Genomic DNA, 13,871 nt, shown 5'->3' with positions numbered 1-13,871 from the left:
AGTTCTGCTTGAACTCAATGGGTAGAATAAATCTGGTTGTCAGGTCGCTTAGCACTGGTGGTCAGGTCACTAAGCAACCCACCCTACTGTTCCCCCCGCTGACCGATTTACCCAGCCAATATCCTGGTCATCGAGCCAGACCCATTCTTTTATGGTTACCTAACCCCTCCCCACATCTTGCTTCTACCAGTCTATCTTCTGCCTGAGAAAAATTAAAAAAAACTGTCAGCTTGATCAGACCTCTTGACTTGCTGTCCCTTCTTTGCGTCTCTTGTCCCCATTCTCTCCTAGGTGGACCCCAGATCCTGGTCGACTGCCCTGCAGGACGGGGCACCAAGCCTGAGATGCAAACATGCACCTCAGCAGAGGGTGTGATGGGAAGGTGACCTCTGGCCATCAGAAGCAAGAGGCTCCCATGACTCAATCTGCAGGAAGGGACCCTGTGTCCTTGCTTCCGAGGAAGCAAGCCCGGCCAAAGGAACCATTCCTTGCAAGATGGTGGGATTCCCCAACAGCTAGAGGCTGGGTAGCCTAGCACGACCCACATAGAATAAATACATTTACCATTGAGACACCTCATAAGCCAGAAAAACACAGTAGGTCCTTTACACAGTAGGTGTAAAAAGAGGACCATCGGGGCTGGAGAGATGGCTCAGTGGTTAAGAGCACTGACTGCTCTTCCAGAGGTCAAGAGTTCAAATCCCAGCAACCACATGGTGGCTCACAACCATCTGTAATGAGATCTGATGCCCTCTTCTGGTGTGTCTGAGGACAGTGACAATGTATATATATAATAAATAAATCTTTAAAAAAAATTAAGGGGTTGGGGATTTAGCTTAGTGGTAGAGCGCTTGCCTAGGAAGCGCAAGGCCCTGGGTTCAGTCCCCAGCTCCGAAAAAAAGAACCAAAAAAAAAAAAAAAAAAAAGAGAAGGGCTGGGGATTTAGCTCAGTGGTAGAGCGCTTACCTAGGAAGCGCAAGGCCCTGGGTTCGGTCCCCAGCTCCGAAAAAAAAGAACCAAAAAAGAAAAAAGAAAAAAGAAAGTCTCCACAAAAAAAAAAAAAGAGGACCATCTTAAAACAGGCTGGGAGCAGACATGACCCAGTTTCAATGCTGAGTTTATTAAAAAGATAACTCAAAAAAATTTTTTTTAAAGATTTATTCACTTATTATATATAAGTACACTGTAACTGTCTTCAGATACACCAGAAGAGGGCATCAGATCTCTTTACAGATGGTTGTGAGCCACCATGTGGTTGCTGGGAATTGAACTCAGGACCTCTGGAAGAGCAGTCGGGGCTCTTAACCACTGAGCCATCTCTCCAGCCCCAAAATTTTTTTTGTCTGATTTTGTGGTTGTTGTTCACGGGGGAGTCTCATGTAGCCCAGGCTGGCCTACCACTTGCCATGTAGCCAAGGATGACCTTTTTGCCTCACACCCCTAATGCTGAGGTTAGAGGCGTGCACCACAGTGCCTAGCTTAGAGACTAATCTTTGAAGTTTCATCATAGTTTCCCCTACTGTACACAACTCAAACAAGAAAGGAAATCACCACAGAACCATTTGTCCCAGTCACCCCAAATATTATACCACCCTATCCACCTCTCTCCCGTATCCTTCCATCTCAGGTCCAAACAGGAGAGGGCGGTTCAGTGTTCCTCACAGTAGGAAAGCAAGCTCGGCCTCCTTCTTACATGCCCAATGTTTGATCCGTGTTTTTTTTTTTTTTTTTTTCAGTTAAAAATTTGTTTATTCAAGTATCTGAAAACATCCTACAATGGAACTTAGTAGATGGCTGCTTGTATTGTACCATGGACCACGCACATGGTGTTTTCAGAAGACTTGAGATGCAGTGATGGTTTAAAAACTGTACACCTGACGGAGAACCAAGGAAGACAATGTTTCATCCGGTTGATCCGTGGTTTCAAGTTAGGGAAGTGGAACGCGTTAACTGGTCACGTTTCAGTCATACGAAACCATAAACCAACGTCTTTGCTCAGCGAGGTAGCCCAGACCTGTAATCCCTGCACAGCTGGGAGGACTGACCCAAGTTCCAGGCCAGCCTGGGCTACATAGCAAGTTCCAGGATAGCCTGGGCTACAGAATGTGACCCCCCCACCCCCCACCCCCCACCCCAGAAACAAACAAAGGCCACTCTGCACGGATACAAGTCACCAGGTCTTACCTTGTTCCCTTCGGCTACCTGGCAGATGACCTCCCCCGTGGAAGGGTTGACGGTGGGGAATGTTTTCTTGCTGACAGCATCATGCCACTCATTGTTAATGAAGATCTGCAAAGAGAGTGAAAAAAAACACACAAAAGGTCTCACTCAGGCCCTGCTTTCAACCCTACTGACCACCCGTAAGGTAAAGAAGAAGAAAAAAAAAATCTAGAACAAACACGGAGAGGCAGATCAGCGAGCGCACCAGACAGCTGTGGATTCCAGGCTAGAAGCACAAATCTGGAAACATCCAAGTCAGAACACCCACTGACCACAAGACCCGAGTAACCGCCTGACCTCTCAGCGAACTGGGCTCTCTTTGGAATGATGAGAACATTCCTGGTGTGTCAGTCGTCCGCTGCTGTGTAACAAACACTCCCAAACACAATGGCTTGAGACCATTTCTTAAGAGCTGTTACCCATGGGTTGGGCTCCTTGTGTGGCTGTGGTCCAGGAGTCACCTGTGCAGGATGAACAAGGTATCTCTCCTCATTCATCCAGCACCACGTGGGAACCTGGCTTTTTGACAGCAGGACCCAGATTAGTCAGATGTCTGAGGGCAGCTGTCCTTTCCAGGGAGTCCCAAAGAGAAGCTGAAAGAAGGTTTCCCCTGTCCTAGCTTCAGAAGCTGCCAACTCTGTTGCCGGAGTCTATAGGTCAGAATGTGCAGAGAGAATATCGCGTGTGTTGTATGGATGTATTGCCTGTCCATTAAAACTCCTACGCCCTTGGCTTGGGCAGGAAACAGGTGGGACGTTCCAGAAGTGAAGGATTCTGGGTAGAGCCGGGCACAGGAGACGGACCTGGGAAAATGTGCTGAGCACAGGTAAGCAGCCATATGGCAGAATGTAGGCTAGAATAAATGGGATATTTTTAATTATACTGAGTCAGAGAAGGGCCTAGCTATATGGCCAAGGTATTTGTAAATGGATTTTGAGTGTGGGGCTGGGAGGAAAAACCAGAGCCTAACTTCAACAAGAATGTGTCACAGATCCAGTCCAGGCTCATGGGGGGGTGGGAGGGTGATGACGGTTGTGGGGGGGTTGGAGGGGGCAGTTAGAGGGGTGGGGGGCCTCAGGAGCACCCCTTTTCTCTTGAAGGAACAAGAAAACACTTACAGTCATCTTCTTTATTAATGTTGTTGTTTTGAGACAGGGGTCTCCCTGTGTAGCCCAGGCTAGCCTCGAATCTTACAGAGATCCACCTGCCTCTGCCTTCTGAGTGCTGGGATTAAAGGCGTGCACCACCACACCCAGCCAGCCATCTTTATTCTAGGGAGAGACGACCTTCAGAGAATCCATTCATCTCTGCAGCACATGCAAACCTTAATACCTCACGGTGAAACCCTTCTCTCCTTCGTGGATCATCTGAAGCAAAGGGAAGTGGAGATCTGAGGTAACGTGGAGAGGACTGGGGGATAGATGTGGAGTGCCACCGGTCCACCGATCCCTCCATGGCACAGTGGCACAGATAGAAGTTAGGGAGGGGGCTGGAGGGCCAGGCTAGAGGGCAGGGAAAAGTCGCTCGACCTATTCCTTGTCTACACCCGACACCCTGCATTCGCCAGGTTCTATCCACTTCACCATGCACAGGAGGGGACAGGGACGGGGGAAGCTTGGCTCTGGGTTCATCCACAGCAGAGACAAGAGTCAGAATGGAATCCAAGCTTTTGGATGTCAAGGCCTCAACCTGCCCTCTTCCAACTACAGTCTCCAGCCATAGCCCAGGTCTGCCTGCGAGGTTAGAATACTTGTCCCCAAAGTATCTCCTTGAAGCTAAACATGGAGGCGCACACGTATAACCCTAGCTCTTAGAAGGCTGAGGCAGGAGGATTGCCTTGAGGCCAGCATGTGCTGTACATGGCAAAAACCCAGTCTCACAAAGTCATAGTTAAAAAAAAAAAAATAAGGGGTTGGGGATTTAGCTCAGTGGTAGAGCGCTTGCCTAGCAATCGCAAGGCCCTGGGTTCGGTCCCCAGCTCCGGAAAAAAAAAAAAAATAGTCGCCATCTTTCTGTCTTACCGTCCCTACCCCTGCACAACTCCACCCCACTCCTTCCCCACCCCGACCCCACCACACTTCCCACGTAGTTAAGAGCAAACTTCAAGGTGGGGCAGACTGGAGTCCAGCCCTCCCTCCCCACTGTGAAACTGGGGAAATGAAGTCTCAGGTGCCTGTGTAAGGATCCACTGGGACAAGAGGTGTGCAGTCCTGGCCAAGAGCCTGCCACAGGCTGTTTTTTGACACTATCCTAGAAGGCAGCCAACTACAGTTGAAGATCTCAGATGAGAGTGACTCAGCTTCCCGGCAACCCCCAAGACAGACTTCAAGAGTTTACCCTGAAGAAGTTCTCAGGGCGGGTGGGGGTGGGTAATCAGACTAGGTAGACACCCAGCACTGCCCCACCCTGCCTTGTCCCTGTGCTGGGAGGCAAGTCTGGAATATGCTGTGTCATTCTTCCAGTCTGTCAGAGTGCCTGTTCAACGTCCGTCCTTCCTTCTTGGCCGGTGAAGTAAGAGATTGCTGAACTCAGGGTCCCCAATTCCTCCCTGCCACGCCCCCTTCACTCCCAGCCAAACACTGGTGGGGAGCCAGGAGGGCAGGGCGCTCTCACACAGCACTGTTTGCTTCCAGCATAGCTCCTTCAGACCACAAAAGGGCAGAGTCCAAGCCAAAACTCCACTGGCTTCTAACCCTCCTGGCCTCCAACCAAGGCCTGCCTGCCTTATATAAGGTGCTGAGTCCAGTCGCCATGGCGGAGGGGAGGTTCCTCCTGGCTCTCACTTCCTCTTCAGTTCCGAGAGCACACAGGTCAGGAGGTGAGGCTCTGAATCTGAAATAAAATCAAAATAGTGCCTACTCATGTCAAGAGGGTTTCACAGACTCATTGGAGGTGTCCTGAAAGCTCTCTCATCGAGCCAGAGCCACCATCATGACAGACAGGGCCAAAACAGCAAAACCTTGGAGCCATGGGGCTTAAGCCCAGTGACCACACACAGGCTGTGGAGAAAGCAGAGGACTCAGGGAGCCATTAAAGAGAACCCAAAGAAATGAGGACCCCAGGAGCTTTGTGGAGGTACACACACACCCTTAATCCCAGCACAAACACAAATAAGGAGGAAACCTTAATGAAAACTAAGCTGGACGTGTTGGCATTTTATTAATTTAATCCCAGCATTCTACAGGCCAAGCATTCAAACACAGGGGAGCCATTCTTTTTTTTTTTTTTTCCCCAGAGCTGAGGACTGAAACCAGGGCCTTGCGCTTGCTAGGCAAACGCTCTACCACTGAGCTAAATCCCCAACTCCCAGCCATTCTTATTAAAGCTACCACAAGCTGTGTAGAAGGAGGGAACTTTATAGAAAGAATTCCAAGTTGGTTGTCTTATGTCTTATTAACTCTCTGTGTGTATGCGTGTGTGTGTGCATGTGGTGTATGTGTGAGTGAGTGTGTGTGTGTGTGCATGTGGTGTGTGTGTGTGTGTGATGGTCAGAGGACATGTTTTGGAAGTTGGTGCTCTCCCACCACGAGCCTTCCACGGATAGAACTTAGGCCATCAGGCCGGACCACAAGCACCCTTATCCCCTGAGCCATCCTGGGGCATCGTTTGTTTTGCTTTTAAACTAAAAGAGCTAAACAATTTCATTTTCACATCCCACGATATAAGTGAGACTTGCACTTCCTAGACCCGCACCCTTCTGGAACTGTCTTTAACAGGAGAGGGAGCGAATCTTCCTCCCCAGCACGCTCTCCAGTGGAAAATGCTGGATTAAAGAACAGAAAATGATGATAAAGAGCCCCTGTGCCCTTAGCTGTCGTGAACACCGCTACGGGGCAAGCAGAAGGGCTCACTGTGGTGTGTTCTCTTATGGGTGGTCCCGTTCCTGGAGCAGGTACCATCAGCACCAGACGGTGAGGGACAGAGCCCATCACTGACTTCCCAAGGGAGGTGCTATCATCCCGGCAGGGTGGACCAGGGAGGGAGACAGGGAGAGATGGACCACGATTGATTGTGGTCCCCTGGGAAGAGGAGATGGAGGTGTCTTTCTGGATCAGATGCAGCCATTGTTTTGAGTCGGGCGGGAAGCTTCCTACTTGGTGAGCATCCACTTCCTACTTGGTGAGCCGTGAGATCTGGGCACACAGCTCTGCAGGTGGATGGCTGCCTGGTTCTCTAAGGCATCATCCTGGGGAATCCCTTTTAGATCCTGATGCATGGGAAGAATAAAAGAGTGTCTCCTAGGATACCCATGATTCTGGAGTTCTTCACCTCCCACACGGGTAATTCCAAAAAATGTCTGGTTTAGGGAATTCTAATGGCTTTCTCGCTTTTCTTTCTTTTTTTTTTTTTTCTTTTCTTTTTTTCGGAGCTGGGGACTGAACCCAGGGCCTTGTGCTTGCTAGGCAAGCGCTCTACCACTGAGCTAAACCCCCAACCCCCTGTTCACCTGCTTCTTCTTCTTCTTTTTTTTTTTTTTGTAGCCAAAATGCTTATATTTATTAATAATAGAGAGGGCGGCTGGGTGCCAGCATGGCGCAGCTTATCTCACCTGCTTCTTAAATGGTAGCGAGAACAACACATGCTAGCTTTTGCATTACAATATCCCAAAGGGGTCAAGTTCCAGATAAACACAGAATGCCACATACACTGTATTCTTAGCCATCCAGAGCCTCCTAGGGTCAGCTTGCAGTCAAAACTAAGGGGAGCCTCCCCTACCCCCATTTTGCGGTCTCCCCCCATCTCCCAAAGCCAGCGCTTTTCGTACTGCCAAATTTATAGGCGCCACTCCCAGGAAGGGGGTGGGGCTTAGCTCTATTTTGTAACTTCCACCGGGATAGTGAGGTTTTCATTTGTCCCTGTGCTTAACCGCTGACGATTCTATCTCACCATGATCCCCGACCCTGGCCCCTTCTACCCTGGCCCGTCCTACGACTTTCCCACCTATTCCCACCCTCTGCTCACAGCAACTCCCAGGTATTTTACATTGGGTCCCCAGGAAGTGACCCTGTCTCTGGCTCCTTTGGAGCAAAGCCATTCTCAGAAACAGCCAGCATTTGTAAATTCAATATTTACTCAAAGGCAGTTCCTTGCCAAGTATGGTGCCAGAATACAAACTGGGCCACAAAAATGGCTCCTCCCTGTTGGTTTCAAAGATTTGATCGAATGTCTCCCTTAAATATTTACTCTTTTCCTGACCCAGAGAGGCTTGGTCATGAGGTAGCGTATCTGTACTTAAGCTACCCAGAGCTGAGCCCAAAGCCTGGTTTCAAACCTATGGTCTAAGGCCTTCCATAACCCCAGTTTGTTCCCTTTGATGCAGGCACAGCAAGTGACTTAAAGACTTAAAGAACTGTGGACCATGTGGGTGCTGGGAATCGAACCCAGATGCTCTGCAAGAGCAGCCAGTGCTCTTAACTACTGAGCCATCTCTCCAGCCCCTAGGATTTTTCTCAATTGCTATATTGTTACACCTCGGTATAGAAAGTGTAGCAAGGTGGCAATTCAGTGAAAACATTCACGGGCCCTTGACAGAACTTGCAAGAATTTACTTGGGGAGCTAGAGGGATGGCCCAGTGGTTAAGAGCACTGACTGCTCTTGCAGAGGTCTTGAGTTCAAATCCCAGCAACCACATGGGGGCTCACAACCATCTGTAGTGGGATCTGACGCCCTCTTCTGGTGTATCTGAAGACAGCTACAGTGTACTTATATATAATAAATAAATAAGTCTTTTTTTAAAAAAAGTTCACGGGCTGGGGATTTAGCTCAGTGGTAGAGCGCTTACCTAGGAAGCGCAAGGCCCTGGGTTCGGTCCCCAGCTCCGAAAAAAAGAACCAAAAAATAAATAAATAAATAAAAAAAGTTCACTTAGGCACCCCATGACTTGATGGTGGACGCCCTCTGCCTTGCTGGGTCTGTGAAGAGTGAATCTGTGAGGCCTGTGATGCAAAGGGAAATCGATTGGCTTTTGTTCTTTGTAATACAAGGTACGTTAAATCAATTAAAGCTCACTAACCAAGACCTGCCTGTGAACACATCACGGTGCATACCAGCAGACTGGAGGGAACACCCTCCAGGGCAGGGGTTCTCAACTTGTGTCTTGAGACCCCTTTGGCAAACCTCTATCTCCAAAAATATTTGCATTACGATTTATAGCGGTAGCAGGCAGCTAGGGAGTAGCAAAGCAACGGAAGAAATTTTATGATTGGGGGTCAGCACCACATGAGGAACTGTATTAAAGGGTCGCAGCATCAGGAAGGCTAAGAACCACTGCTCTAGGGTGAGGTGAGCCTGGTGTGTTCTTGAGTGGGCAGGGTAGTACAGGGAGTACCTGTGGGTGGATGTGACTTTGGCGGTATTGAGTTTGGTTCGAGTGCATTTGCTGTAATCCAATAGCAAAAGAAAAAAGATGGGGCGGTGGAGGGGCGCGCCTGCAATCTCAGCACGGGGGTGGGAGGGTGGGGAGTGGGGGTGGGGTATGGAAGTTGGAGACTCAAGGCTACACCAGCCTACACTACGGGATTCGAGGGGGTGGGGGATGGAGCAGGAAAGATGATGAGGAAGGGGGCGGGGCTGGAGAGGTGATGAGGAAGGGGGCGGGGCTGAGGCGAGGAGGAGGAAGGGGGCGGGGCTGGAGAGATGATGCCTACAAGGTAGAGAGGTCCTGCCCTCAAAGATCATCAACGTCAATAGAGTGCATGCTGGGCTAACCTGGGATACAGAGTGTGACCATAGACTATTTGAACTGTCCCCCATACAGGTTACATACACTGGTTTGCGGTTTGCTCTCGTAGAAAGCTAGGGGTGACCCACGGAGCCTGGTGATTGATGTCTTTGACAACCAGTCACCAGGGACCTTAAATAATATTCCATGCCACCTGCCTGCCTGGGTCAGTGAATATGCTTGAGTTGTAGGTGGCTGACAGTTCTAGCTCACCATGACCCCTGACCCTGGCCCATTCCACACCACCTTCCCGCCTGTTCCCAGATACTTTACATTGGGTCCCTATCTCTGGCTCCTTCTGAGTGCATAAAAGGCAATCATTTGTAAATTTAATATTACTCAAAGGCAGTGGCTGCAATCCTGTCTGTGGTGAGGTCTAGGGCAGTCTAACTTGTGTTTGGACTTGTATCCACAGTGCCTGGTCTGATAACCGACCTTCTAGTTCCTGAACCTTCCACTGGTCCACTGTTTTTATTTTTTATTTTTAAATAATATTTATTTTATGTATGTGAGGACACTGTAGCTGTCTCCAGACACACCAGAAGAGGGCATCAGATCCCATTACAAATGGTTATGAGCCACTATGTGGTTGCTGGGAATTGAACTCGGGACCTCGGGTAGAGCAGCCAGTGCTCTTAACCCACTGAACCATCTCTCCAGCACCTAGTTCTCACCCTTAAAGACAAACCCAAGTTCACTGCACTTACATAACAAAAGGCTAATTGTTGGTGTTGCCACTGTAAGCTGAACAACAATGTCCTTTACACAGCGGGGACAAGCAAGGCCATGACGGTAACCCTAAGCAGGCCCTGCTGAGGGCTGAGGAGCACCCCATTTTGTCCTCACAACCACCCTATGACAAAGGGTGGGATTGTTTACCCATTTTACAGATGTGGCCACTGAGGTCCAGACATGACCCTGCACGTCCCTCCTGGGTTTGCTTCTCACCACAGTGCTGACTGTTTGCTGACTGTTTGGTCCCATGCTGAGCTTTTCACTTAGGACTCAGCCTCCACCTTCCAACTCCCAAGTGAGCGAGTGGGCAAGTGTCCCATGGGCAGGTGATCCCTATAGGGTGTTGTTAGCTGGGCCTGGCTGCTCAGGAAGCCTCCTGAGGCCCATCAAGAGGGGGTGTGGCAAACAGCTAAATCTGAGGTGGTACTGTATGAGATTTTTAATTTTTTTTCTTTTCCTTTCCTTTTTTTATATTTATTTTATAAAGTACACTGTAGCTGTCTTCAGACACAGCAGAAAAGGGCATCAGATCTCATTAGATGGTTGTGAGGCACCATGTGGTTGCTGGGATTTGAACTCAGGACTTCTGGAAGAACAGTCAGCTCTTAACTGCTGAGCCATCTCTCCAGCCCTTTTTTTCTTTTGAGACAGGCTCTCCTAAAACCCAGGCTGACTTCGAACTCACTAAGTAGCCCCCCTATGCCTCCATCTCCTGAATGCTGGGATTGCAAGAGCTCACACCAGCCCGCTTGGATTGTGCGTTGCTGGGAATCAGACTCAGGGCTTCAAGTATGGTCGGCAAGCACTCTCTAGCAACTGAGCCCACCCTAGGTCTCAAGTTCAGGATGAGCTGACACTGACCTTGAACTCCTGATCCTCCTGCCTCTGCTTCCCAGGTGTTGGGATTAAAGGGAGCCTCAAGGAAGGAGGAGAAATTTGCCAGGCTTTGGAGAAAGGAGAATGGGGCAACCGTGTGAGATCTCAAAACAGAGTAGCCACCTAGGCCACTCCTACAGGTGGGTGGTCAGGGAAGTTTATCGACTGAAGTTTAGGGCAGACGGAGAGGTGGAGAGAAGAAATTGGTGAGGGCAAGCTTTTCCAGTTGGGTGGTAGCAGTGCCTGGCAATTGTATCCTAAGGCAAGTTGAAAAGGAACAAATTGTGTATGTGTGTTTTTCTGAGGATTCAAGGGAAGTCAGGTGGGGGCTGTTAGTGCAGTCCACTTCCTGGAGGTAAAGACTGGTAGAGCGTATAGCTACACACTACAGATGGCACCCGACCCGACCTTCACATTCGCTACAGACACTGGTACACAGAACTGGTGACATTGAGCATGAGGCGATGCCCTGAGAGAGGCATGAAGCCATACACACACCTGTGATGCCGGAGGTATCCTTATAAACCTTAACTGTTCTCCAAGACAGCGACGCAATAATTAAATGTAAAGATCCGTTTCACTGACACTGGGTCGGTTCCAGGCCCAATGGGGTAAAATGTGCTTCTTTCAGAAGGCCACCCTCAGGGACACATTCTGAGGAAGCTGAAATCACCCACCCACCTAGCCTGTGGTCCCTTCTCATGACAAAAGGCAAGAGAGTCCCAGAAAGATGGCCCAAACCTTGCTCAACCTGCTTTGGTTGGAAAAAGAAGGTGAGGTCATGACACTATTCAGATGGGACCCAAGAAGCTTGAGGAGAAATATCCCCCCCTGGGGCGCTTGGGCCCTGCAGGTACCCTTGGAAGCGAGCCCAGAGTCTGTGGAAGCAACTTCAGGGCCCTAGTAACAGCATAGAGATATGCAGGAACAGACAGAAGCCAGAGTCCTTGCTTCCCAGGCCTGGTGTCCCTGGCAGCAGGGTTTGCAATGATGCCATCCTGATAATACCCAGCAGTTTCTAGGGTTCCCTCCTGCACTGCCTGCCTTAGGGCAGGAGGCTCGTGTTCTCAAAAAACCAAAAAACTTAAAAGCAGCTGAGTGTACTGGCTGAGGAAGATAAGCAGCGTTCATGAGACTCAAGTGTTCATGGACACGTAGCCAGGACCCTGTCTCCCACACAAACTCATAAAAGCCAAGAACCGAGCAAGGCCACTTTCATTAACAGCGCTCCTGTAGGGTGGGCAATAGGGTCAGTGCCATGAATTTCTGTAATGAATGTATTCGATTTTTGTGATTTCAAACTCTGTGATAAGGAGAAAAGGCAGCAATGGGGGAGGGGGTTCCCTCTACACCCCCCCCCCCCAGGCACATACAAGGAACTCTCCGAACTGAATCAAGCCCGAGCAGGTTGTTAGGACCTGAAACTTTGTACCCTGCCTCCAGGTGAACGAGAGAACCAAACTATTGATCAGGTGCTTCCTCTTGTGGTCACTCGGGCTCCTTTTGATGTTCAGCTCCTTCAAGCGGGATGGATTGCCTCAGATCAGCCGCCAGCTAGAAACCAGCAGCTACTTCACAAACCTGGTGTTTTTGTTTTGTTTTGTTTTGTTTTGTTTTGTTTTGTTTTCCCTTGGGTTGACTCTTTGTAGCACTCCTCAGAAACCTGGACCTTTAAACAGGTCCTGCACATGTGCAAATGGCTGCCAGGTCCCGGAAGAACACTGCAGAAAGCCGGAGGCCAAGGCCACAACTAGAGTGGTAGGCAGCCCATCTGGAGGACGTTCATGTGACATGAGATCGGACCCCTGGTCCTACCAAGAGTTGCAATATACCATAGAAAGTTTAGAAGAGAATCCAGACTTCAGCTTGGTCCTTTGGGACCATGACCAGACCTCAGTCTTATGAGCTGTATAGTGGGGATAGTTAAACCATCAAACTCCCAGTTCTAAGGCGTAAGGCTTAAAGTCGGAATTGTTTAGGAGGCTGCCCTGCACAAAGGCTGGCAGAGGGGACTTTTGGAGAACCCGGATTGCTGCTCATGCCAAGTGCCAAGTGCGCAAGGCCCTGTAAAATATATATATATAGACATGAGGTCACTGTGTCCCAACAATGCAACAATGGGAAGCCTGGGGCAGGAGAATTACAAGCTCAAGGCCAGCCTGGGCAACTTAGTGAGATCCTGTTTCAAAGAAAACGTAGCGAGAAGGCCGAAAGGCTGAGGCGGTAAGTAAGTGGTAGCAGCCATGTCTGTCTTGTGCAAGTCTAAAGTGGGGTGAAACTGGCTGAAGGAAGAAGACAGAGAACTCCGGGCCAGCCAGCCTCAGCTACAAAATGAGATCCTCTTTCAAAACAACACACCAAGATACCAGCCCTGACTGCTTTCCCATTTTACAGAAGAGGGCAGCCAAGTGCCACTTGTTGCACAAACAAAAAATACTTCACAGCCAGTTTCTTTCATGTGATTCCAGACTTCACCAAAACTCAAAAAACGAATTCAACATTCCAAAGTCCGGGTGGGATAAGAGCGGCCACAGAGGGGTCCTGACCCAGCTTTTGCTTGTGAACTCTGGCTCAGGTCTGCGTGAGTTGGGTAGGGATGGATGGGAGGTCTCGCAGAGACTGGGACGGAAGGGCCTTCTGCGTGAACCCAGAGGACCGCGCGGGGCAGAAGCCGGCTGCATCGATGCGGGATAAAGAGGACTGTCCAGGACAGGGAGGCGACACGGTGCGGCCACATGGGCAGGGGAAGACGCGCGCAAAGATCGCGGGACGCGGAGGGGAAACTGAGGCCGCGTCGCCCTGGCTCCGTCCCGCCCTGGTGCCAGAGCGAGGCGGCCGCGAGTCTCACCTGGTTGCAGAAGACCTCGGGCTGCTGGTTGGGGGCTGGCACCGCGCTGGTGGCGGCGGCGGACAGCAGGCGGCTCAGGCGTGGCCCACGGCGGGCGGTGCTGAGTGCGGCGCGCAGCATGCTGAACTGAGCGGAGCTTAGCAGAACTGAGCAGAGCTGAGCAGGGCGAGCCGAACCGAGCAGAGAGGAGCCTAGCGGAGCAACCGGCGACTGCAGCCTTGTAGAACGAGTCCTAGCCTCCGCCCCCCGCGGCCACCAATGGGAGGCAGAGATACGGGGACGTAGCCGAGGAACTCCAGCCCCCAACGGCCTAAGGGGCGCGACCCTGGCTCCCTAAGAGATGGAGTTTGCAGAACATGGGGATAGCCGGAGGAAGCCTAGCCAGGGCTATGTGCGCTCCCAGCAAGGTGGCTAGCGCTTATGAGTCCCATCCGTGCAGATGTAGGTGTGAAAAGAAATCACGAAAGCGG

At 50.4% G+C, this 13,871-nt stretch overlaps 1 protein-coding gene across 1 annotated transcript in view; it reads right to left on the bottom strand.

The window, feature by feature from the left end:
* The window catches only part of Aldh2 (aldehyde dehydrogenase 2 family member), a 32,746-nt gene extending 19,133 nt beyond the window's left edge, over positions 1-13,613 (bottom strand). Inside the window, 2 exon segments of the mRNA NM_032416.2 lie at positions 2,185-2,289; positions 13,402-13,613. Of these exon segments, the coding sequence (NP_115792.2) occupies positions 2,185-2,289; positions 13,402-13,521 (225 nt within the window). The 5' untranslated portion in view covers positions 13,522-13,613.
* Positions 13,614-13,871: the final 258 nt, after the last annotated feature.

Source organism: Rattus norvegicus, chromosome 12 (genome assembly GCF_021556685.1).
Source record: "Rattus norvegicus strain SHRSP/BbbUtx chromosome 12, alternate assembly SHRSP_T2T, whole genome shotgun sequence".
In the NCBI taxonomy this organism is placed as follows: domain Eukaryota; kingdom Metazoa; phylum Chordata; class Mammalia; order Rodentia; family Muridae; genus Rattus; species Rattus norvegicus.
This window is presented reverse-complemented; position numbering and strand designations above follow the sequence as displayed.